At 40.5% G+C, this 26,234-nt stretch overlaps 1 protein-coding gene across 3 annotated transcripts in view; it reads right to left on the reverse strand.

The window, feature by feature from the left end:
* cstf2 (cleavage stimulation factor, 3' pre-RNA, subunit 2) overlaps positions 1–26,234 on the reverse strand; it is a 68,924-nt gene that overhangs the window by 33,265 nt on the left and 9,425 nt on the right. For 2 of the 3 annotated variants that reach the window (XM_048544517.2, XM_048544515.2), the window contains exons 5-10: positions 23,728–23,847; positions 23,357–23,473; positions 17,062–17,206; positions 12,265–12,327; positions 6,550–6,606; positions 1,263–1,404 (exon numbers count right to left, since the gene is read on the reverse strand). In XM_048544517.2, coding sequence (XP_048400474.1) covers positions 1,263–1,404; positions 6,550–6,606; positions 12,265–12,327; positions 17,062–17,206; positions 23,357–23,473; positions 23,728–23,847 — 644 coding nt within the window. The remainder of the gene's footprint in view (positions 1–1,262; positions 1,405–6,549; positions 6,607–12,264; positions 12,328–17,061; positions 17,207–23,356; positions 23,474–23,727; positions 23,848–26,234) is intronic. The other variant, XM_048544516.2, reaches the window with a different exon arrangement.

The following is a 26,234-nucleotide window of genomic DNA, read 5'->3' on the forward strand; positions in this document are numbered from 1 at the left end:
CAGTTTCCTCCCATGGTCCAGAGATGTGCAAGCTAGGTGGACTGGTCATGCTAAATTGCCCGTAGTGTTCAGGGATGTGCAGATTAGGGGGATGGGTCTGGGTGGGATGCTCTGAGGGTTGGCGTGGACTTGTTGGGCTAAAGGGCCTGTTTCCACATTGCAGAGATTCTATGCAAGTCAGTAAAACAAATACCACAAACTGCAGCACGTTCAATTTGACATTGGAACTTAATTTGTTTCAATGTAAAATAAAAACAGAAATCAGCCTTTGCTTGAAAATAAGCTGACATGAATTTCAGTAGGTGCCAAGGTTCGTTGCCAAGTTCTCAAAGTGGCAACATTTGTGAGTCTATAGAGCTATCAGTGTGTTAATGCAGTACTAATGAGTCCTGTCCTTAAGGAGAGAGAAAATCTGGGATTCAGAGGAGAAAGGAGCTAGGAAAAAACAATAGCTAAATTGTACCTCTACCCCTCTGCAGGTAAATAATCAAGAGCGGGTCAATGCCAAACTAACAATGATTGACGTTAGTAAACAGAATTTTCCTCACAGACTGTGGTCTGTGAACAAAATCTGGCCTCAGCACTGTTGAAAATAGTAGCCTGTAAAACACAAAGGCAATTTCAAACACTGCTAAGAACCTGAGCCAAAGAATATAACCATATGAGAGATTTACCACAACTCTCAAAAAAATCAATACAAGAATCAATATATATCAGCCAAGTATAATCACTAACTAATATTTAATATCAGCCAAAAAGTATCTCTTAAAGGGCTGGCACTCTTCACTGTGAGAGGTATCCATTGCAATGCTGCCAATAGATAAGTGCATTTTAACCCAAATTTGCATAAGAACTCTACATGATGCATGACTTTCAAAGTTTAATTGAGTATGGCTTGAAAACTTTGTACCTCTATCATTATTCTACTGAAACGCTAGTGACAATACTGCGATTTAGAAGGTGGCTCTAGATTTACAATGCTGCTGTCATGAGTCCAAATGCTGAACAACTAAAAGATTAAAAAACCATGCACTTCAGTTTCGCCTTTCTCTTGTTTTTCTGTAAATTAATCTGCATGGGTTTGCTGAAGGCACAGAGCAGTAATAGCTACATACTTTCCAAGATTTGTAATTTTATTCTTCCTTTAATCACTATACTGACTCTGACATTAACACATACATAGGTAAAGCTGAGAAAGGAATGACTGTCAGGCAACATTTAGTCATGAAATAGAGATAAGTATTTCACATCTAACCACTTACCTTGGTTCCACCTCTCCAGTGACAGAAAGCAGAGTCCCTCCACGTGGGTCATTTGGTGCATCTCCCAATAAACCTCTCGGAGCTGGAGCCCCACCTACTGGTGGACCCCGCTGCATGTTGCCTCGAGGATCCTGCATTGGGACTGAAAAGGAAAAAGAAATCCCTGTCAAAAGATGTGTGAAGTCTGAATGAACTTGGATATCTCAATAAGACAAATGGAAAGAAAGCGGAATCATGCTTTTAAACAAAAGTGGGTATCCAGTCTTAAGAGTGTTAATGAATTCCTGCATTCAGTACTACCCACACGGTATGTACATTGAATGCTTGGAAGCATTCTAGCCACATCAAAACTACTCACAAATGATCCGCATGATTGAAACACTGGGATTGAAACACAACTGGCCAAAGAAGTACAAGATGCTTGATAAAAGTGTCCCACTGAAACATAGCTAAGACCAAGATCTAGTGGCACTAATATCCATTCTGCCATTCTGTGCTCTTGCAACAATCGGCCTTTCATTGTGCTGAACTACATAACTGACAGTTAGCCCATAATATCTTTATGAAGTTTTGAATACTTTATGCTCAGTAAGGCTGTATAAACGTACTATGCAATCTAATAAAACAAATAAATATATTTAAAATTCAAATTTCAGCCCAGATTAAAAACAAGAACTTTTTACATCTGCATGATTTGCATCTGTTCAATATTGCAAAAGCCTGCCTGTCAATATTATGGTCTTTCAGGTTATAGATACAAGGCATTTCATAACTTTCCCTCACAATCACACAAGAACATTACTTATCGGTAACCTTGTATTGCATACATCAAATATCAACTTCTGCACCCACTTGATTTTAAACATTTTATACAGAATAATTTGAGGTTCAGCTTGGCATGCAAGTTAGATTTATTTCTAACTCCAAAACAAAATGACGCAGAAAGGCGTTAGAAAGTTAGAAAGTAATTTAGTGTTACATAGGGTCATAGTAATGACTTCAACATGTTATGTCATGGGTTGATTTTTATAGAAACAGAAGGTTATTTGGTGTTACATTATATTACAACACAAATTATGTTTAGACGACATGTGGGAATTAAATTAATTAAAAAAGTAAAACAGGCCAGTATGGGCTTCAAAATACTTATGTTTACGCTACACTTAAATTTTATACTGCGCACATACAGTCAAATCATCTAGAGGTAGAATTGTACCTGCCAAAATTCAGGAAGTCACAATCAGTTCTTTGATTTCATATGAAGACATTTTAAAATTTTACTACATGCTTCTCACTCCTGTCTCACTAGAATAGATTTGAAGTTGTTTTTATTCACTGAAATCATCCTATCATGATTGCCAAAAGCATAAATGACTCTAAACATTTATAATTTCTCAAACTACCTTTTTTCTACTCAATTAGACATAACATGACTTTGTTACAAATAGGCCACAGTTCTGACATTCTAATCCTTACCTGACTGACAAGGATCCAAATGTTGACTATTTATTGTCTATCAGAAGTCGTAGAAGTTTTAATATTGATTTCTGAGCAGTAACTGAGGGCATAGGAAACCTTGGAAATTTGTACTGGGGCAAAAGCAACAATTGAAGGGTTCACTGTCTTTAGCAAGTTTCCAATTACATTTGAAAATCCATCAAAACCTATTAAGTTCAAATAATGGGTGATTGATGATTACATACATGCATGTTCAGTACCCACAAGTTGGCAGATGCACAATGTATTACAGTCTGCTTCCCAATAAAGAGGATCACTGCCCTATCATACTATCATCCATAACAGGAAAATAAAGGCAAGTACTGCAGATGCTAGAGATCTAAACCAAAAACAAAAAGTTTTGGAGAAATGTGGCAAGCCTGGCTGCATCTGGAGAGAGAATAGTTCCAAAGACAATTCATCCTGGATAGTGTTGAGCTTCTTGAGTTTTGCTGAAGTTACATTCCTCTGGGCAAGTACACGGTGTGTCTTGAGACCCTCAATTCTGATAGTGGACAAGCATTCACAAGCCAGGAGGGGTGTTACATGACATGGAATTCCCAGTCCCTGACTTGCTCATGTAGCCACAGTACCTATATGGCTGGTTCAGTTCAGTTTACGACCAATGCTAACAATCAGGATACTGACAGTGGGTGACAATTCCACTGAATGCCAAATGGCAGCTGTTAGCTTTTTCTATTGTTGGATTGCCTGGCACTTGTGTGGTGCAAATGTTTCTTCTGACTTTTCAGCACAATGCTGTACATTGTCGAAGTCGTGCTGCACATGGCCACAGACGGCTTCAGTATCTTAGGAGCGCTGAGTGATACCAATTTATTTTGCAATCATTAGTGAATATATCCCCACTTCTGACAGTATGTTGCATCTGGTGTGTACGCTTGAGATCAACGGAAGTATGGAAGAGATGCTGGTTATGTTAACTAAAGTAAATGATTGAGTACTTGACTGGGTATATATTAGTGAGGTCTACTGCAAGAGAGTTGGAATAAAACTTTAATCAGAAAAAGATATGCCTTGAGTCTAACTAGCATTTAACCTCTGTTCTTTAATGGTGTTAAGCAATGGATGGTAGCTATTTGAAAGTCAAAGATTGAAAGCCAAGTACTGTACTAACCAAAAGAGTAATTCAGATACACACCGCTAGAATAAATTTTAGAAGCACCACGCAGGCAATCTTTATGACAGTGGAACAATTAGGCAGGCATCGGAAAACTGGAGGACACAATGTTAACAAGTTGGCAAAAGGGTCTAGATGTAGGCTGCTGGTGACAAAAATGAGGACAGAAATGTTTTTCTTAACAATTTTTAAAGGCAAAGAGAATTTGTGGCTTTTGATAACCCTAGAAATGCCATGGTGCAGTGAATCAATCTTTCAGGTGTGGTATCAACTAAAATAATGCCAAGCGGTATAAGAGACTAAATATGAATGGAACATTGAGGAAGAAGATGGATGTACAGATCAAAAAGAGGACACTGTACTGATCACAAGATGTTTTGTAGCCAAGCAACGAATGTGTTGGTGGCAGAATCTTTCAAGAGACTAGGTAGTCTCTTAGTAATAAGGATTGAAACAAAATTAAGGAATTTGAGAGTTTCACCAGGTTCAAATGTGGGGATTATAACACACAAAAATTCTTAAAAAGTATGGTCATTCTTTGTAAAATAGCTACAATCAATCATTTAATAGCCAGTGAAACATCATCATGATCGATGAAAAATGAAATGAAACTGGAGATAGAAATGACAATACTTGGCAAAGTGGATCAATTGATATTAGAGCAACATTTCACCAGGGAAGTCAGCTCAAAGGGAAGCATTTGTTCACCCTTCAAAGGAGGTTCCAAACACTGTGGGGACAGTCTGAAAGTTAAATAAATGGGTACACGACTTAAATGACATTTGGCACTTCTTGATAAGATCCATCTTATTCAAACTAGACTGTCTCCAGTTGAAAGCAAACCCCACCACATTTTACTGGCACTAGGAATCTTTATAATCCATGTAGATGATTTTTTGTAGGGTGGCAGAAATAAATTTGAAAACAGTGTTACAGTGGGCTTAAAATAGAATTAGATATTAGGTCTCTGGGGCTTTTAGGTACATTGGATTGAAAATCAAGAGAACAGATTGACTGTTATTATGAAAATTCCCAAGCTGAAAAATATCATACGGATGTACAAAAAGTTGAAAAAAATTAAAAATAGTACCGTGTTTTGAAATTTCCATCATTGGGATATACCAGGAAGATGAAACCTATTGTTTTTACTGCTGCTTTACATACAAATCTCTGAGATACGTGCACAAATGCAGGAGAGTTTAAAACTTGGGGAAAGGTAGATATTGCTCTTTTGTGTGGGAAACTTGAACAATTAGAGAGTCGTATGAAGTACCTTAGCATCAGAGACTCTCACTTTTGATAAAGCAGTACGTATGGCACTTCTCTTAGATAAAACAGTTGAAGAAATTCTAAAAAGGAATTCAGCCACAATACCCACTAAGTGCTAAAATAGAAATAGTTCTGGAGAAATTCAGGAGATCTGGCAAAATCTGTGGAGTTAAAAATATGGTTGATGTTTCATGGTCTACATGATTTTGGTCTATACCATTACTCCCCAGAGCTCCACAGTCTGCAAAGTCCTTCCAATAGATCCAAGTTAGAAGTCATCAGTGTGATGGAATTCTCTTCATTTGTCTGGATTAGCCCACTTCCAACAACTCTGAAAGACCTCAATACCATTCAGCAAAAAACATCTAATTTGACTGGCATCTCATTTAATACCTTAAACGTTCACTCTTCTCCAGCACTGGATAAATGTAAGTGCAGTGCTTGTCACCTTTAAGAGGTAGTACATCTCCGAGATGATCTGGGTCATTTTTGTAGCCTGAAAGGCGTTGTGTATTAAACCAGTTTTGTGCTGTCTGGAGGGCATCTGACATCTCAATCCTATCTTAACAAATCAACATTTAGCATTTGTAATAAATCCAAACAAATCCAATGGGTTGTGCAGAAAAGTACACATCCTACCATTTCCAAAGATCCTATAACAGGAATCAGATATCCTATTTGTTGACCAGGTTGTACTTTACCATAAAGGATGGATGCACTTATCCCATAACTATTGCATTAATGCAAAGCAATTTTGCTTTGCGTTACGACACAAATTATGTAAATGCACTCTGAATCTGGAGTTCAAGCATATATTTAAGGCAAGAGGTAGATGGCTACGAGACTTAAGGAATAAGCTTTGCAGTCTGAGGGTCGTGGGAATCTCAAACTTCCTGTTTGAAAGGATAGTTGAGTCAAAAATACTTGTAATACTTAAGCATTATTTAGATATTCACTTGCATTGTCATAGCCTCCAAGGAAAGCAGAATTAGTGTAGTGAGATTTTTATTGGTTGATGCAGACAAAATGGATTGAATGGCCTCCTTCCGTGTTGCGAATGTCTATGATCCTTGCACTTTAGTCACATCACTCAACTTTAAGGCTTCTAGATCCCCTCCCCAGTGAATTGTATGGCAACCAAATTTCTGACAAATTTACTACATTTTGGTGCACCACAGTAAAACTTCACAAGTATTTAACCTCTGACCTCTAATCTGCAACAGGAAATACACTCCATATTTTTAAAAAAATTAACCCTTACTTCTCATTCAACAAAAGTATAATCTCTTAAAGTGAAAGCAACCCAGGAAACATGAAGGGTTATACCTCTCTGTTACAGGTTACTTGTAAAATCAGAGGTTAAACATTCATTCAAACTAGTACCTTGTCCTCTCTCGATCTGTGCAGTCCCTGCGGAGGCCACAGGTGAGTGCATATTTCCTGTGAGAACACGAGATAAAGAATAGTGCAATGGATAACCTGTCCTTTTATAACATTCAGGTTTGTGCATTAAAAGTAACAGAAGCACATGCAATACTTCTTCGTTTGAATAACCTCATTGGAAGGGTTCTGGTGATGGTAGTACAAGCTATATCTGACAATGTTGTGTAGAGTGCCAGGAAAATAGATGGTATACTAGAAAGCATTCTAACAAGAAGTCTTTGCAACAGGGTAAAGGTTTCTCAGGAAGTGAGAAAGAGGTTAAAGGTGATAAGGGAACCCACCACTTACAGAAACAAAATAAACTCCAATGATGACCATCACACAAAATCTACGAAGACTGAAAAGATCAGGCATGGAAACAAAAAAAGTTTACTAAATAAGCCTGCAGGCAAAAGGAATTTTAAAAAGAAACAAGGAGATAAAATGGTAAACATAGTAGCATGCCATGTAATGTGAGAGTTAACAAGAATGTTTGACTAGAATTTCTGTTTCAGTAAGTTATAAGTTCAGCAACTTTAATTCTAAAAACCAGATGTACCTGTGCCAATAAGCAGACACCACTGAAAATCATCAGAACATATGCATAGCAGATCACCACAAAGCGATGCCTGAGTAAACCTCCAGAAAATTAGAGCCAACGCTTAATACATTTCTATCCTGACAGCAACACAACACAATCCAGTGCCCTCAACTTCAAAAGGACAGTTCCAAAGGTATGAAGCAACAGCTGCCTAAAGCAGACTAAGTGGAAGTCATTAGATGAGCGCCGGCAGACCTTTCAGCAGATATCTCACAAGGATCATCAAAAATTTATTCAAGTCAAAAAGAAGGACTCTATGAAAAGGATGAACCATCTGTTGTTGGCAAAGGCAGACAAGGACAGTTTCCAATCAAAAATTAAGGCATGCAATGCTGTAAATCTAATTGTAAGCCAGAGGACTGGGATTTTGTTTCCTTTAAGGACTCAGAAGCAGTTGACTAAAATAAATCATTAAGAAGTGTAAAAACAAATAGCAAGAGTTTCTACAGGTATATAAGAAGAATTAGATTGCTAAATTAAGTGTGGAACGCTTGGAAGATGCAAGGGAACAGGGAATCAACAAATGGTATATAATTTAAACCAGGATGTTGCCTAGTATGGAGGACACTAGTTATGAAGACAGGTTGAGTAGATTAGGATTATTTACATTAGAAAGACAGAGGCAGGGGGAGGAACCTGATTGAGGTCTACAAAATCATGGGAAGTATAGACAGGTGGCTAGCAAGAAGCTTTGTCCCCAGAGTGGGGGACTCAATTACTAGGGGTCACGATTTCAAGGTAAGTGTGTAAAAGTTTAAGGGAGATATGCATGGAAAGTTTTTTATGCAGAGGGTGGTGGGTGCCTGGAATGCATTGCCAGCAGAGGTGGTAGAGACGGGCACGACAGCATCATTTAAGATGTATCTAGACAGATGCATGAATGGGCAGGGAGCAGAGGGATACAGATCCTTGGAAAATAGGTGACAGGTTTAGATAGAGGATCAGGATCAGCGCAGGCTTGGAGGGCTAAAGGGCCTGTTCCTGTGCTGTAATTTTCTTTGTTCTTTGGAAACCAATAGTTTGCATTGGCCTTCATGGAGATGGACATGATCATCATCCTAAAAACATCAGACAAGCAAGATGTTAACGGAAGGGGAAACAAAGGGTTAGCACTGCTGTTTCACAGTGCCAGGGATTCGGGTTCAATTCTAGCCTTGGGTCATTGCCTGTGTGGAGTTTGAGTGTTCTGTGTTTGCATGGGTTTCTGCCCACAACCCAAACATGCGCATGGCCTTGGTGAATTGGTCATGCTAAATTGTCTGTAGGGTGCAGGGATCTGCAGGCTATGTGGGTTAACTGTGGTAAACTCATGATAATGGGGACTGGAGAGGAAAGAACAAAAACCAAAGTTTTTTTTGGTAGGAGGGGCTGGGTTTGGGTGGGATGCTCCTCAGAGGGTTGTTGAAGACTCAATGGGCCAAAACACCCTCTTTCCGCACTGTAGAGTTTCTATGAATCTAGGCTCTTGTAGCAGTCTCTATCATGGGGGACAAAGTCTTTGACAAATTGACGGGACCTAAGGCAGACAAGTCATCAGGACTGACTGCAGAGACGTTGGAAGCACTGGGTGAAATCAGTTCCAGAGGATTAGAAAACCGGTAACATGACAACCATGTTGAAAGAGGGAGGCAGCAATAAAGTAGGAACTAAAGGCCAATCATTAAGTTAGTAACAGCAGGTAATTTAGAAAAACTTAACATAAGCAAAACAGAAAGTGAATGCATGTTTGACAAACTTGTTGCAGTTCTTTGAGGATCGAACAGCAAAGTTGATAAAGGGGAACCGGCAGATGTGGCGATTCTAGATTTCTAGAAGACAATTGAAAAGGTACCACATTAAGAAGATCATTGCACAAGATAGGAGCTCATGGAATTGGAGATAATGTATTGGAATGGATTTTGAGCCGGTTAAAATATAGACAAAACAGAGTTGGGATTAATGGGTCTTTTTTAGGTTAAAAAGACATAACTGGAGGTGTGACACAAGAATTAGTCCTCAGGCTTCAATTTGTTACTACTTACATTAATGATTCGGAGCGGGGGGCAGAGTGCAATGTTTTCAAATTTGTAAATGATACAAAAATAGGTGGGAGGGCCTGCAATGATGAAAAAAAAATCTGCAAGGTGGGTTATGTACCTAGATTTAGTGACTGGACAAAAACTTAAGATGAAATTTAAAACAGAACAGTCTGAGACCATGCACTTCATTAGGAATAATCAGAATTAATGAAGAAAGTTCCAAATAAAAAACGCAGAAAAACTCTCTTAGAGGGGATAGGGTAGTGAATATCTGGAAGAGAGTTGTGGAGGCTAGATCACTGAAAGTATTTAAAGATGAGGCAGATAGATTTTTGAAGTGGCAGGGAGTTGAGGGCTATGATGAGCTGGCATGATAGAAGAGTTAAGGCCTGGCACAGACCAACCATAAAAGTGCTGAATAGCAGGACAGACCTGAGGGGCCAAATGGCTTATTTCTGTTCCTATTTCTGATGTTTTTATGTTACATAACTGTATTTTGAATACTGCCCACTGACTCTAAGAAATCTGGGAGGAAATACTTCAATATATACGAATAAAATCAAATTTGTAAACTTAGTATGTTATGTGTCAAATCTGAAGTTGGTGGAAAGTACAGATCACTGGGCCAGACAGAATGAGTAATTTGAATTTCTCAAGATATCAAAGGCCTTATAATGTAACTTTTCAATTTTCTTCCATTATCTAAATACAAATACTGATTCTTTTTTCAAAGCTATGAATTATTATCCCAGTGCATCACCAATTTAAATTCTTCATGTGATAAGCAAGTACGCATCTGGGTTACTCACAATCACAAGAGAATTTGCGAGTAATTAATCAGATGCCATCACACTACAGTTTACTTGATCACTGCATTCATTTTGTGATGATGATTATTTATCAGCATTAGCTCACTAGATGGTACTAACATTAAACTACAAAAAAATTTCAAAATAAAAATGAAAAAAATTAATAGTATCTAGAGACAAAAGTATACCTGAGCTTAAAACGGAAAATTAACAAAAGATTAAAATAATGCGTGAAACATTGAAAGGAGGCTGAAGGATCATTCCACAAATTATCACTACAATTGTGTGCAGCTCTTAAGTATATATAGAATTGTATGATTACATCTAGGATACCACACATTTTACTTAACATTATATCTAGCCAGACAGAAATCCTTCACACTTAAGGTATCTATGTTTGAGTGTACTTTAAAATAAGTAAAGTTCTTATAATAGGAGTCTATCAAATTAAAATTTCTCATTGGAGGAGTACTGTAGAAAAATAAAGTTTTTTTGGATCCGGAGCTTGGGTTTAAATCTCGTTCAGGTAAAGCAATAAAAGCATTTTTTGTCACTTGAAAGCTCAGTCAAATGGACACAGTGTAAGCTTACATGGCTGGGTGATTATGTCTATTGTTAGAGATGTGTTCCTGTTCAAGGGATGATACTTCAGAGGTTACTGTCAACATTTCTTGACGGAACATGCCTCTCGTGTCTCCCGCATTTCCCGCACCTCATCCCTCACATCCCGTCCTCGCAATAACCGCCCAAAGAGAATCCCCCTAGTCCTCACACACCACCCCACCAACTTCCAGATACAACACATCATCCTCCGACACTTCCGCCATCTACAATCCGACCCCACCACCCAAGACATTTTTCCATCCCCACCCTTGTCTACCTTGCGGAGAGGCCACTCTCTCCGCGACTCCCTTGTCCACTCCACGCTCCCCTCCAACCCCACCACTCCCGGCACTTTCCCTGCAACCACAGGAAGTGCTACACTTGCCCCCACACCACCTCCCTCACCCCCATCCCAGGCCCCAAGATGACTTTCCACATCAAGCAGATGTTCACCTGCACATTCACCAATGTGGTATACTGCATCCAAAGTACACGGTGTAGCTTCCTCTACATTGGGGAAACCAAGCCGAGGCTTGGGGACCGCTTTGCAGAACACCTACGCTCGGTTTGCAGCAAAAAAACTGCCCCTCCCAGTCGCGAAACATTTCAACTCCCACTCCCATTCCTTAGACGACATGTCCATTCTGGGCCTCCTGCAGTGCCATAATGATGCCACCCGTAGATTGCAGGAACAGCAACTCACTCTACTTGGGAACCCTGCAGCCCAATGGTATCAATGTGGATTTCACAAGCTTCAAAATCTCCCCTCCTACCACTGCATCCCAAAACCAGCCCAGCTCGTCCCCACCTGCCTAACCTGTTCTTCCTCTCACCTATCCCCTCCCCCCCCCTCAAGCAGCACCTTCATTTCCTACCTACGAAACTCATCCCACCCCCTTGACCTGTCCGTCCTCCCCGGACTGACCTAACCCCTCCCTACCTCCCCACCCATACTCTCCTCAGCACCTATCTTCTCCTCTATCTATCTTCAGTCTGCCTCCCCCTCTCTCCCTATTTATTTCAGAATCCTCTCCCCATCCCCCTTTTCTGAAGAAGCGTCTCAGCCCGAAACGTCAGCTTTTGTGCTCCTAAGATGCTGCTTGGCCTGCTGTGTTTATCCAGCCCCACACTTTACTATCTTGGATTCTCCAGCATCTGCAGTTCCCATTATCTCTGACCACATTTCAATATTTGTTTCAGAATTCTACGTCTGAGGAAAAGTTGTGCAAGCAGCTTAAGAACGATGGACCTTAAGACCTGTAATACTGCACCATCTGATCAATTCAGTGGAAAAGAGAAAATGTTGTGCTTCCATAATTCAGGTGCGAAGGACATGTTGGGAATTTTATGCCACTTAATTACTATTCATCTTTTCGGAGGCAATATGTAGAGGCGAACTGAATGATACTTTGAAGAAAAAAAGTAACAACAATCAGGGAAGATCAATGATTGGTTCACTGATAGAAGAGATAATTTCTGACCCAGAATGGAGCTTATCAATTGTTACTCCTCCTTACGGTTCAAAAATAATTCCCTTCCCTCTCGTTAAGCAAAAATTAAAATATATATTGTCACAATGGTTACTGAAACAAACAGAGGGCACAGTCAAAAAAATTTAAACATCCCCAGAACACAGAGCAGATACCTTGTCCTCTGTCCATGGGCACGGGTCCTGAGGGTGGAAGACCCATCTGCGGCTGCATATTTCCTATAGAGAATAAAAGCATTTGTGCAAAGTTCAAACCAATTATTACTTACATTATGTGCAAACTCCAGTTTTTTCTATACTATTTCCCCCAAAACATAGGCCCACAATCAGAACAACATATTACAATGTATCAACCATTTATTTACTTTTGCAGAATATTGGCAACTTAGGAATAGCACCAATTCACTAGGCTTAGATTTTCTCAAAACCTCAACACCAATTAATAGCAGATTTCAACTCTGAGATGAACGCTGAGAAGGAACTCTGTTTTTCAATCTCTCTCTCCCTCTCTCCTGCTCCGTTCTCTCACAAGCAGAAAGTTCCATTTTGCAATTTTATGTATTATTCACCTTATGAAGATAGTATTTAGTCATTGTGCTTTTTGTAAAATCTTGCTGCCTCATGTTTTCACTAGTAAACGCGAGTTTAACTTTTTTTGAAGTTATCCAATGCCCTAAGGAGATTGTAGCAATATCTATGCAATCTCAAAGGCTGCTGATATCCATCTCCAAAACAGTGCTCAACTTAGTCTCCATCTCATTTTATCTGCTGTGGTAACCTTCATCTGCACTTTCATTACCGCTTGCTAAACCCATATAGATCTGGTTGGTCTCCCACATTCTACATTTAATAAAGTTGAGGCCATCCAAAACTCTCCCACCTTAACTGGCGATGAGTCCTATTTCCCGTTCTCCTTGTGCTCTCAGGCTCATACTGGCTCCTGGTCAAGCACAAACTGGGCTTAAATTCTGGCCTTCAGTCCAAATCCTTCCAAGGTCTTACCCTTCACAATCTTTCTAATCTCCTCCAGTTACAGGAAATCAGCCTCCTGCATAGTCCCAGTTATAAACATTGCACCATTGGTAGTCGCACCTTTAGATGCCTCGGCCCCATGCTATGCAATTTGCTCCCTAAAGCTTTCAACCTCTCGACTACGTTTTCCTCCTTCAAGTCACTTCTTCAAACCTACCCTCTTTGACCAAACTTTTGGATATCCACATCTCTATATGGCTTCTGACAAATAATTTGGTACATTTAATTTCCTTAAAACAAATAAAGTACCTTTGCTGATGGGTTGAGAAATAAATGCAACAATGACAAATCATGATATACATTTCATAAACATATGAGGAAAACAATATTAATCGTGACTCATCAGAGTTTTACTGTGCTAAAGGGGAATGACAAGTCATATAGACAGGTGTATAGCACAGAAACAGACCCTTCAGTCCAACTTGTCCATGCCGATCAGATATCCTATCTAAATCTAGTCCCACATCTCCCTATGCCCTTCCTATTCATACACCCATCAAGAAGCCTTTCAAACGTTATAATTGCACCAGCTTCCACCATTTCCTCTGGCAGTTCATTCAACATACGTACCACCCTGTGTCAAAAAGTTGCCCCTGACATCCCTTTTACATCTTTCCCCGTCACCTTGAACATATATCCTCCAGTTTTGGACATCCTACCCTGGAGAAAAGACCTTATCTATTTATCCTAACTGTGTCCCCCATCATTTTATAAATGATCACCCCTCAGCCTCTGATACTCCAGAGAAAATAATCTCAGCCTATTCAGCTTCTCCCCATAGCTGAAACCCTCCAAACGTCCTTATAAATCTTTTCTGAACCCTTTCCTGTTTCACAACATCCTTCATATAGCAGGGAGACCAGAATTATACACAGTATTCCAACAGTGGCCTAACCAAAGTCCTGTACATATGCAACATGCCCTCCCAATTCCTCTACTTGATGCACTGACCAATAAAAGGCAAGCATTCCAATTGTTTTCTTCACTATACTATCGACCTGTGACTCCACTTTGAAGGAACTATGAACTTGCATTCCAAAGTCTCTTTGTTCAGCCACACTCCCCAAGACCTTACCATTAAGGGTAAAAGACTTGCCCTGATTTGCCTGTCTAAAATGCAGCACCTCACATTTATTTAAATTAAACTCCATCTGCCGCTCCTCAGCCAGTTGGTCCATCTGATCATGATCCCGTTGTACTGAGGTAACCTTCTTTGCTGTCTCCTGCACCTCCAACTGTAGTGTCATCTGCAAAATTACTAACTGTCCCTCCTATGCTCAAATCCAAATCATTTATAAAAGTGACAAAAAGCAGAGAGCCCAGTGCCAATCCTCGTGGTACACCACCGGTCACAGGCCTCCAGTCTGAAAAACAACCCTCCACCCTCTGTCTTCTACCTCTGAACCAGTTCTGTATCTAACTAGACAGTTCCCCCTCTAATCCTTGCAATCTACTCTTGCTAACCAGTCCACTATGATGGAACCTCGTTGAACACCTTACTGAAGTCCATATGGATCACATCCACAGCTCCGCCCTCACAAATCCTCTTCGTTACTTCTTCAAAAAGCTCAATCAAATTAGTGATTCTCCTTACTGCTATCTGCCAAAGCTATTTCTTGTTCCACTTATACCCATCTGATTTCCTGCTCGAGGCCATCTACCCTCATATGTACAAAAAGCCTTGATCTTTTCCTTAATCCTGTTTGACAAGGTCATTTCATGGCCATTCTTAGTATCCTAATTCCTTATTTAAGTTCTTTCTGGCTTTCTTCATATTCCTCAAGGGTCCATCATCAGTTTTCCAAATCTTGCATACGTTTCCATTTCCTTTCTCACTGAGGTCACAATTTCTCTTATCATCCAAGGATCCTGAATCTTGCCATAACAGAAAGTATTCTACTTTCCTGCATTTTAAATAAAAATGTACCACTTTTTACAACCAACAGACATCTCAAAATACTTTACAGCCAATGTAATAGTTTTCAAAGAATAGTCACTGTTGTGATGTAGGAAACATGGCAACTAATTTGTGTTCAGTGAACTCCCAAAAACAGCAGTGCGATAATGATCTGATAATCAGTTTGTTGCAATGTTCACTGTGAGATAAATATTGGCCAGAACATTAGGGATTATTTCTGTACTCTTCTTCGAAATTGTGGGGTGACGGGGGATCTTCTGCATCCACTCAAACAGGCAGACAGGGTCTCAGTTTTAACATATTAAAGATGGCACCTCTGACAACGTAATGCTCCCTCAATTCTGCACCAACACATCAGGTTTTGTTTTTGTATTCAAGCCTCAGGAGTGGGATTTCAACCCAGGAGATAGTTCACAAGCCGCAATGATGTTTAAATTTATTAAGGTATTTATAAGTTTGACATTGCTTGGTTACCATCTCATGACGTTCACAGAGCACAACAACTGTATGATGAGTCTCAGAATGAACTTTGAGGAGAAAGAGTGCGGAATCTATATCAGGAACAAAAACAGAAGTTGCTGCAAAAGCTCAGCAGGTCTGGCAGCATCTGTGATAAGATCAGAGTTAACGTTTCAGATCCAGTGACCCTTCCTCAGAACTGTTCCAAGGAAGGATCATCAGACCCGAAATGTTAACTCTGATATTTTTCTTCACAGATGCTGCCAGACCTGCTGAGCTTTTCCAGCAAATTCTGTTTTCGTTCCTGATTTACAGATTCTCCAAAAGAACTGCAGATGCAATAAGTTCCAAAAAGTACGTACATCAGGTTTTACTGTAACGTGACTGTATCAAGAGATGATACAGCAAGAAGGCAAAGAGTTTGAGCTAAAGATCCACCATCATCTAATTGAACAGTGGGATAGGCTTGCAGCACTGAATACCCTACTCTTATCTTCTAATATCGAAACCAGCATTTACGAGTGTGAGGTGTATTAACACTGGGGATTCCTCTTCAGCGGTGCAGGATTTGACTCACGGCAGGTACAGCTGATAAAACAATGACAGGCACAGATAGAGTTGATGGTAATTGTCCTTTCCCTAAAATGTGGAGTTTCAAGATTAGGGGGCACATTTTTAATGTTAGAAGAGAAAGAATTAAAGAAGACATAAGGCAAACTTTTTTTTTACACGGAGGGTACTTCACCTATGAAATGAACTTACTGATGAAGTGGTGGATGCGACTACAATGACAACATTTAATAGACATTTGGATGCATACACGAATAAGAAAGGTTTGGAGGGATATGGGCCAGGAGCAAGCAGGTGGGACTAGTTAAGTTTGGGATTATGTTCGGTATGGCCTGTTTAGAGTGAAGGGTCTTTTTCTGTGCTGTATGACCCTATGACTAGGACTATGACTCTGAGATGTGGCATAGCGGCCTGCAAAAACATAGATTAACCAGGGTTTGGGGAAATGGCTAAAGGTATAGCCAAAGAAGAATTCTGCACTGCAAAGCTATGCATGTTTATTAAAACATTAGCAGGTTTTAGGATTAGGCCCACAGTGAGGAGTTTTTGGGGTCATTATGATTTTCTTTTAATTGGAGCAAATTGATATAAATTTGCATTGTTCTCCTGCTCTGGGTAGTTCCCACACTTATGGTACATGAAAGATCAATATGTCCCTTGATTTATTTGCCACCTGTCAGATCCATCCAAATTCAAATGCAATCCTACCATAAATAGCAAGATTGTGGCAGTGGTTTAATGGGCTTAAAAAAATTGCTGTTCGTAATACGTTTTGGCAATCCAAGATACTGGTACGCTCTGGACAATTTATGCATTTTGAGAATATATCTTCCATTTTTGTTCCCACTGGAAATGGAAATAAAGAGCAAAGAAAACTAAAGGAAGTGTCAACAAGAGGAAGTGGAAATTAATTTAGCTAAAATTTAAAATACTTCAATAGTATTGCAGAAAGTATATTTTGAAATTTCACATACCTCCAGGCCCAACTGGTCCTGGTCCTGGTCCCGGTCCAGGTACTGGCCCCCCCGGACCTTGTACCGGTCCTGGCCCAGGAACGGAGGTCGCAGCCTGGATAGATTGCTGCATCATAGAAGGAGCCCCATTCACATGCATCCCACTCTAGTCAAGAGCAAAATTGAACAATTCTTACACATTTTTGTATATTCATACTTCGATACACTTACAGAAATGACCACTTGCATCTAAAAAAAACATATTATATCATTTTCAAAACAAATATTTCTTCCTGTTCTTAATCTTACAGCAACCTGTAGCTTCCCAATGGTGTTCAACGAAGCTGGAAGTCATCATTTATCCTTGCCTCTGCGTTTTTAAAGAAAATGTATAAACAAAGACATAACTTTTAAGGAATTAAATACTAAACAGGAAAATATTGAAACACTAAAAATGTACTTTGCAACCTTTGGTTAACTTTTCTGATCCTTTATGCTGCTCTACTTGGGAAGTGACTAGTTCCATTTCAAAGATGCACCCTCAAAGGCACTGTTCAGACCATAAATTTCAGAGAAAAGGAAATTGTTGCGATAAGTCTGTTCCCAATTGCTTTGCAAGTGCCAAATATTACTGTCCCATTAATAAAGGGGTTTGGTATCTTAAACATAGCCACATTGAAATCCACCTAATATAGCAAACTTTGTTTTAACCAGCACCTTATGAGCCAGTACTCTCAATAAACTGAAAAAATTATATACTTCAAATACTGCAAAGTTCACTGTATTATTGCAATTTCTGTGATGTCTGAGTTGCCAATGGGCAGTGAGAGAGAGTAGGCTCTCTGCCTTAAAAAAAGACATTCCGGCAAACATGCATCGTTAATTAAATGACCTATGCTGTAAATAAGGTATAGAAGTGCTGTATATACCTTCTGCATTACCTTTCTACTACTTATTCGGTCTTTTTACATTAATCACGTATATCTCTTAATCAACCGGAGTATTTGATCAACAGGTATACTCCTGATCCCATAGAGTGCTGGTTAATAAATAGTTTGCTGCAAATACTTCCTCGGTATAACTATAAATAATCATGGATTCTGATGCACACCTTCCAATACAGTGGCATAATTTTAATGGAGCTACTCTGGAAATTCAGATATAATAATATTTAATATTAGAATGCAGGAACAAATTACTGCAGATGCTGGAATTTGCACTGAAAACCACAAATGCTGGAGATCACTGTAGGTCAGAAAAGCATCCATAGAGTGAGCACAAGCTAGCATTGAGTGTAGATGACTCTTCATCAGAGCTGAAGTGAAGTGTGGAGGAGACAGAATTTATGCTACAGTTTGGTGGGGGGGGGGGGGGGGGGGTAGTGGATATAGGGTGCCAGCGGAGAAAAGATGTTGATAGTCCAGATTGTGTCATCAGAATGTGAGGATGGCGGAACAATGGTGTGTCTCTGGCCAGCCTTGAAAGGACAGTAACAGACTATTTTTTGGGGGTGGGGAGATGAAGGAGGACATGATAATGGCCTAAAAAGAAAGGGAAGAAATGGTTCACAGTTTAAAAGATGTTGAACTCAATATTAAGTCCAGAAGGCTGTAAAGTGCCTAGTCTGAAGATGAGATGTTGTTCTTCCAGTTTATACTATGATTCACTACCACCTTCCAAAATGGTGCTGCTGGCATGGTTTGCTTTTTCCATGACCGTGGTTTCCTACCCACAGTGGCTGACAAGGCACTCAAGCGCATCCAACCCATCTGCCATTCCTGCACTCTTGCTCTTTCCTATCACTCATAACAGCATGATAGGGTTCCCCTGGTCCTCACTTTTTAACCTACCAGCCTCTGCATTCAAAGGATTATTCTCCAACATTTCAGTCTACTCCAGCAGAACGCCACCACCAAACACATCAGCCCCTCACTCCCCCTGTCTGCATTTTGCAGAGATCGCTCCTTCCAAGACACCTAATCCATTCCACAGTCACCAACACCACCCCACCTTTCCATGGCATCTTCCCATGTAGTCAAAGAAGGTGCAATACCTGCCCCATCATCTCCTCCCTGCTCACCATGCAAAGGCCTAAACAGTCTTTCCAGGTCAAGCAGCATCTCTACATCGGAGAAACCAAACGTAGACTGGGTGACCACCTTGCAGAACACCTCCAGTCTGCGTGTAAGCAGGACCCTGACCTTCCTGTGGCCAGTCATTTTAACACAGTATCCTGCAAGTATGCCCACATGTCTGATCACAGCATAAACTAGAGGAACATCTCCTCTTCAGACTAGACACTTTACAGCCCTCTGGCCTTAACGTGGAGCTCAACACCTTGAAACTGTGAACCATTTCTTCCCTTTCTTTTAGCTTGTTATCATGTCCTCCCCTACCCCCATCCCAGTTACTGTCCTTTCAAGTCTGGCAGGAGAGACGTAATTGTTCTGTTATTCGTACATTCCAACCACTCAGTCTGAACTATCAACAATTTTTTGCCACCAACACCCTACACCCACTACCCCACCCCAAACTACAGCATAAATGCTGCCCCTTCCACACTTCACTTCAGCTCTGAAGAAGAGCCATCTAGACTTGCTCTCTCTCCACGGATACTGTCTGACCCACTGTGATATCCAGCATTTGATGTTTTCAGTTTAAAATTAGAATGTCCAGACCAAGCATTGCTCAAGGGCAGAATGCTGGCAGGCCTTCTTTAAACGGCTTGCCTTAATTTTTTTTTAAAACTCTTTCACAGTAAATGGACATCACTGACTTGGCAAGTGTTTACTGCCCACCTGCTTTTGAGAATATGGTGGTTAGCCACCTTGTTGTACCACAGTGGTCTACGTGATGTAAGTGCACCAACAATCCTGTTAGAAAGAGAATTCAGTGATATTGACCCAGCAGCTGGGAAGGCACAGCCATTAACGTGAGGTTTAGCAGGGAACATGTAGACAGAGATGCTCCCATGCATCTGCTACCATTGTGGGTATGGAATCAAGGCTAGTTGCTGCAATGCATCCTGTACATAATGGCAGACGTCTGCCACTGTGCATCAGTGGTGGAGGGAATTAGTGTTGAAGGTGGTGGAGGGGTGCCAATCGAGTGGTTGCTTTGTCATGAATAGCGACAAGTTTCTTGAGTGTTATAGGATTGTGCTTTCTGCCTTCAAGATGGGGACAGGCTTTAAGAAGCCAGGAGTTCACTGCAGGCTCATTATTGAATGGCTAGCCACTGACCTACTCTTACGGCCACAATATTTATATGGATGATCCAGTTTCTGGCCAATGTTAACTCTCAGGGTGTTGGTTGTGGGGAATTCAGCAATGATAAAGCCACTGATTGTCAAGGATCGATGGTTAGATTTTAGCTTCTTCAAGTTGGCCATTTTCTGGCACTTGTGTAAGTGCAAATGTTATGTCTTACTTTTCAGCCAAAGCCTGAATATTGTTCAGGTCATGCTGCATATACACACAGACTACCCAAATATCTAAGGAGGTGCAAATGGCACCAAACATTGCATAGTCAAAATAAACACTCCTACTTCAGACCTTATTGGGCAAGGAAAATCATTGATGAAATAGGTGAAGATGGTTTGGGCCTAGGACAGTACCTTGAAGGAATCCGACAGTAACTTCCCAAGACTGAGACAGCAACACAGCCAAATTCCTTAGTGTCAGATCTGACTTCAACCAGAGAAAAGTATGCTGTTGATTCGCATTGACTCCAGTTTTTCTAGAGCATTTTGATGCCATAATTGATCAAATGCTAACTTGATGTCAGATGCAGTCATTCTCATTCTATTCTCAAACTCAGGTTTTTGTTCACATTTGGACTGAGGATGGGAACTGACGGGCACTGACAGAACCCAAATCATGCGTGAGTGGGCAGGCTTTTGTCTACTACATGGCAGTTCTTATCACTATTGAGGAGACCATCCAACCTTTGAGCATAGGCTGATGAATCAGTGCTGGTCAGGATGAATTTACCCTGCTTTCTGTGGACTGGACACACTTGGAATATTTTCCATATTTGGCTGACAGATGGCAGTGTTATACCTGAACTGTAAGAACTTGGCTAAGGATTTCAGCTAGCACTCGATACTAGGCTTCAGTAATTCTGCTGGAAACTTGTCATAGTCCATAACCATTGGATATACAGCCTTTTCAATTGTTTCCTGATGTCACACGGAGTGAATCAAATTGGCTAAAGACTGCCATGTGATGGTGGGGACCTTAGGCAGAGTCTGAGATGTATCATCCGGTTGACAATCTGGCTGAAGATAGACACACCTTTACCCTCACCTTTTGCGCTAATGTGCCAAGGATAGGAATATTTGTAGAGTCTCTTCTAACAATTAATCATTTAATTGTCCATCACCATTCATAACTGGATGTTGCAAAACTTCAAAGCTTGGAGCTGATCAATTGGTTGTGGACTCATTTAGACTTGTCCATCTATTCCAGCTTTGTTTTTGCATGAAAGTAATCCTGTTCTGCAGCTTCACTAAACTGACACCTTAATTTGAGATATGCCTGGTGCTGTTCCTGAATTGGCCACCTGCACTTTTCACTGAACCAAGACTGATACCCTGGTATGATCGCAACAGTAGACCGGGGTTATGTCAGGCCCGAGATTCTGAGAGAACATAGTTATGTATCAAATCTATTCAGACTCTTATTCAGAACTTGAATTTCTCCAGCATTTTCTGTTTGGGTGGTTGAATACAATTCTATCGCTGTTGATGGATCACAACATGGACACGCAGATTTCAGTCTTTTTTGTAAAATTCAAAATCTATTCCATTCAGTATGATGGCTCCACAGAATATAATATGGTATATTCTCAATGGGAGGGTAGGACTTCATTTTAACAAGGGCTGTGCAGTGGTTATTCACACCATTACTGTGATGGGCAGACAAATCTATAACAGATTAGTGAAGACACTATCAAATAAACTGCTCCTTTACCAACTGCCAGACCCAGCCTAACAGCAATGTTTTTCAGGGCTTGGCCAGCTCAGTCAACAGTGATGCTGATGTGCCACCCTTGGTGAGACCTCATTCTGTCTTTGCCACTCTTGAGTGCTTCTCAAAATCATTGCTTAACATGGAGGAGCACAGATTTAACAACCAGAGTTTGAGAATGGAGGACAGTAGGTGTTAATCAGCAGAAAGTTCCCATGGCCATGTCTGATGTGATACCTTGTGGCTTCATGTGGTCTAGAGAACCTTCAGGGTAACTTCTCACAAGTCTGTAGCAATGGGCTTCCACCTCTGTTGGTTCCGTTCTGCAAAGGTTATGCCCAGGGATGGTGCGATCAGGGACATTACCTTTATGGTACAATTCCATAGCGTATGTGAGAGACAGTTTGGAGTCGGGTGTGTTGTTATGGTTTCTGGTGCTGATTGCTGAATGGTCCATATGGCCATTATTGCTTATCATCATTCCTTACATACTTTTCTGTATGATTTGATACAATTGAGTGGCTTATGGGCCACTTCAGAGGGTAGTCAGAGTCAGTAACATTGTTGCAAGTATAGAGTCACCATGCAGGCCAGACCAGGTATGGATGGCAGATTGCCTTCTATGCTGCGATGTTAAGATTGGAGCTCACATGCACATAATATTAATCCATGCATCTCTATTTCCATCTCTGTCCTGGTGGCTTTATGTACTATTGCATCAAACTAGTCAAAAATGAGCTAAACACATACAAGTCCCTAAATCAATTCCTGATCTATGCTGAGTTAGCTGAAGAAACAGTATGACAATTCGTTTTAACCCCATTCAGTTGGAGAAGAAAATCTGCAAAACAAACATCCACAAAATTCTAGCTTTTAATTACTGTGCTAAAACTCCTGTTGAAAACTAGATGAAGGGACAGAGGAGGAACAGGTTTGAATAGCGTGACCACTATATCAGACCACAAACAAAGAATGGCCATTTGAATATGACAATGGACCCCTTCCTGGAATCAGAAGATGAAGGGAGGAATTTGGAGGCAATTTCCATTTGCAATTTTTCAGTACTACCTGAAGCATTATTAACACAAACAAAGATCTGCACTATCACAGGATCACCAGCTTATGATGGGTGAATAAATCAAGTTCCCTTTTCGTCACACAGACTTTCGCATTTTTCCCAGTGTTTAGGATTCTGAATTTTACAATTTGCAAGAAACATCAAATCCTGAGCTTCAAGCAATAGGTCAAACATTAAGTTCATATATTACATGCATCATATTATTGAAATCTATTAAAATGTCTGAAAAGTAATTGTCTGTTTGGGTGACCAAATCAATGGAACCTACCATTGGCTGTGGCTGGGAGACTGGAGGAGCAGCTTGAACTGAGGCTGCACTTGGTCCTGCTGTAGGTTGACCAGACGAAATCAGTGGTGTCACATTGGCTGGTCGATGTAACATTTTCTAAAGAGAGCAAGTTCAGTAACACCTTGTAATTAGTTTTTCTTTTAATGCAAAGGTTTCCCAACACAGTGAAATACAGATCAACACAAAAACTGTTCTGGCTGTTTGGAAAAGTCCATTTAAAATACTGTCCCAGTCCACTATAACATCTTTATGTTAGTTATTCAGCACAACGTTTTATTTGTGTTTTTAAACTTACTGCGACTGAAATGCATATTATGCTGGTAGGACCGTCTGCAAAAACACATACTCACCATGGCAATTTCAGGATCCACAATTCTCATGACCACTTGTGCCTGCAAAAGTGCATATGCTAGTTGAGGATTCTGAAGAAGCATGTTCCGAGCTTCCTGAGGACTGTTCTGAATGCAGAGCTGAAAGAGACAACACATTGTTCAGGCTCTGAACAAGTAGCATGTTAGCTAAGTAAGCAAATTACTTCGATAATATGAGGCTGCATTTTACAAAATAACAATCCACAACACCAGAAAACAACGGCACATAGGCTTAATTCACCTTCACTCCGCCAAGGCAGTGGCACAGTGGTAAAGTCCCCAGGTAGTTAGCTGGAGGCTCATGTTAAAAGGGATACAAGCACAAATGTGGGGTTACAGGGAAAGCGTAAGGGGCTGGCTTTGGGTGAGATGCTGTTGGAAGAGATGGTGCAGACTCAATGGGCCAAACAGCTTCTTTGCACACTGTGAAGCATTCTGTGTTATGAAGGCAGCTTAAGGATTTTAAATTCAATTCGTGCTGGAATCGAATGGTACTATCAATTGTTGTAAAAGTGACCTGATTCACAAATGGCCCTTATAGAAGGCCCATTCCCCCATCACTCCTGTGGTTGCTAGCTTACACTGACTCCAGAAAGCATTGTTTTGTTTTTGAATTCTCACTCATTTTCAAATACTCCACGGCCTCACCCGTCCCTCTCTACATACTGTCCTCCAACCACAGAATCTGCCAAAATATGGGCAGCTTTAATTCTGACCTTTACTCCATAGGTGCTTCATTATGATGATGTGCTTTCAGCTGCGTTGGTCCCCAGCCCTGGCTACCCTCCCTATATCCCACCATCTCTCTACCTTGCATTCCTCTTCTAAGCCGGATATTCAGCCAATCATATCTGCACTTGCTCTCTGATTGGATAGTATGAATTAACACCATTTTCCTGTTATCTGAAGACCTTCAATATCATTGCATTTAAACAATCATTCCCTCTTGTAACTGTCTTCACAACACTCCCAGGTAGTGCATCCCAGACTCTACCAAATGACCATGTGAAAACATTTTTTCCTTATCACATTTGCTTCTTTTGCAAATTACCTTGTATCTTCCTCTCTCAATTTCAAATAAATATCTGAAACTAGTAGCCGAATGACGACTATGAAACCATTGACTATTGTCAGGAAAACCCATCTGGTTCACTAAAGTCCTTACTTGATCTGCCATCCTTAGCTGATCTGCCCTATGTGTGACTCCAGACTCTCAGCAATGGAGTGGACACATAACTGTCCCCTGGGTAATAAATGCTGGCCTGGCCAGTGGTACCCACATTCTGTAAATAAACAAAACTAACTACTCCCTGCTTCCCACGCCTCGCTCTTACAGCCACCTCACAAAAGAGTAAGAGCAAAACAATGTGCAAAGAAACTAGTCCTGGCACTGTTCAGTTGCAACCAATCCAGTTTGTACTGGTACCACCTTCCCCAAAGATAGTCGCAAGACCCAGGAATCTAAAGACTTCCCTACTTCATCATCTTTTCAGCCACTCATTCTTTACTCATTTGCTTTTGGCACTGGAGTTTACTATGTTTGAAGGTCTTGTTTGCCAGTTTTCTACCCTGCTCCCTAAATTCTGACTCCAGGGCCACATCTTACTTGAGTCACTAGCACTAACATGATTCCTGCATCCACTATGTGACATCCTTAACTCTTGGACTGGGGAGGCAACATTCCATCCTGGAATCACACTTCACATAAGCAGTCACCCATTCCCATTTGCCTACATGCCCCTAGCCTCCAGTGTCAGCACTTCTGTGAATACGTGATGCAGCAACCCCAGTCACTGATCAAGTTCTAAAACCTTAATCTTGCGCAGATGGTGACATTCCTACATGCGCCTGTTGAAGTCACGAGAAATGAATGTCCCACATGCCACAAGATGAACTTTCCACGTGGAAAAATGTCCTGCCATACCTTATTCTTACTTTTCTATTATTTATGTTAAACATATTTTTCTTCTGCCAACTTGCTTCAAAAATGTATTCTTTTCAAAAGTTCCCAACATTGAAACAGTTCCTAATAACAGTTGCTCATAAAGGAACACCTCCTCTGCCCACACCTCACTGAAATCCTCTTATAGCAACTTCCTGGATTAAAATTTGCATGACTTCTTTCCTCTCCCCATACCCAGAATGCCCACTGCTATACAAATTCGCCAAGTACTCTCTCATTCCATTCACTTCAACATAGCTTTATTAACACTTCTTCTGACTTTAAGACTTCTTAAAACCTACTTCCTTAACAAAGCTTTTTTCCAATCTAATTTATCCTTATATGTACTTGGTATTATAATAATCTTAGGAAATGCCTTAGTGCCTTTAACATAATAAAACAACATGTTAAGCAAAGGCATTTTAAGTCTTTAAAACATAACTCCATGATGGCAGGAATGAGCATTATTGAGTTTGTGACAAAGAGGTCATTTTCCAGCACCACTGCAAAAGGCACAGCAGAAACTAGTTCAACATCTCCTGGC

This window comes from Stegostoma tigrinum, chromosome 15 (genome assembly GCF_030684315.1).
Source record: "Stegostoma tigrinum isolate sSteTig4 chromosome 15, sSteTig4.hap1, whole genome shotgun sequence".
Lineage (NCBI taxonomy): Eukaryota > Metazoa > Chordata > Chondrichthyes > Orectolobiformes > Stegostomatidae > Stegostoma > Stegostoma tigrinum.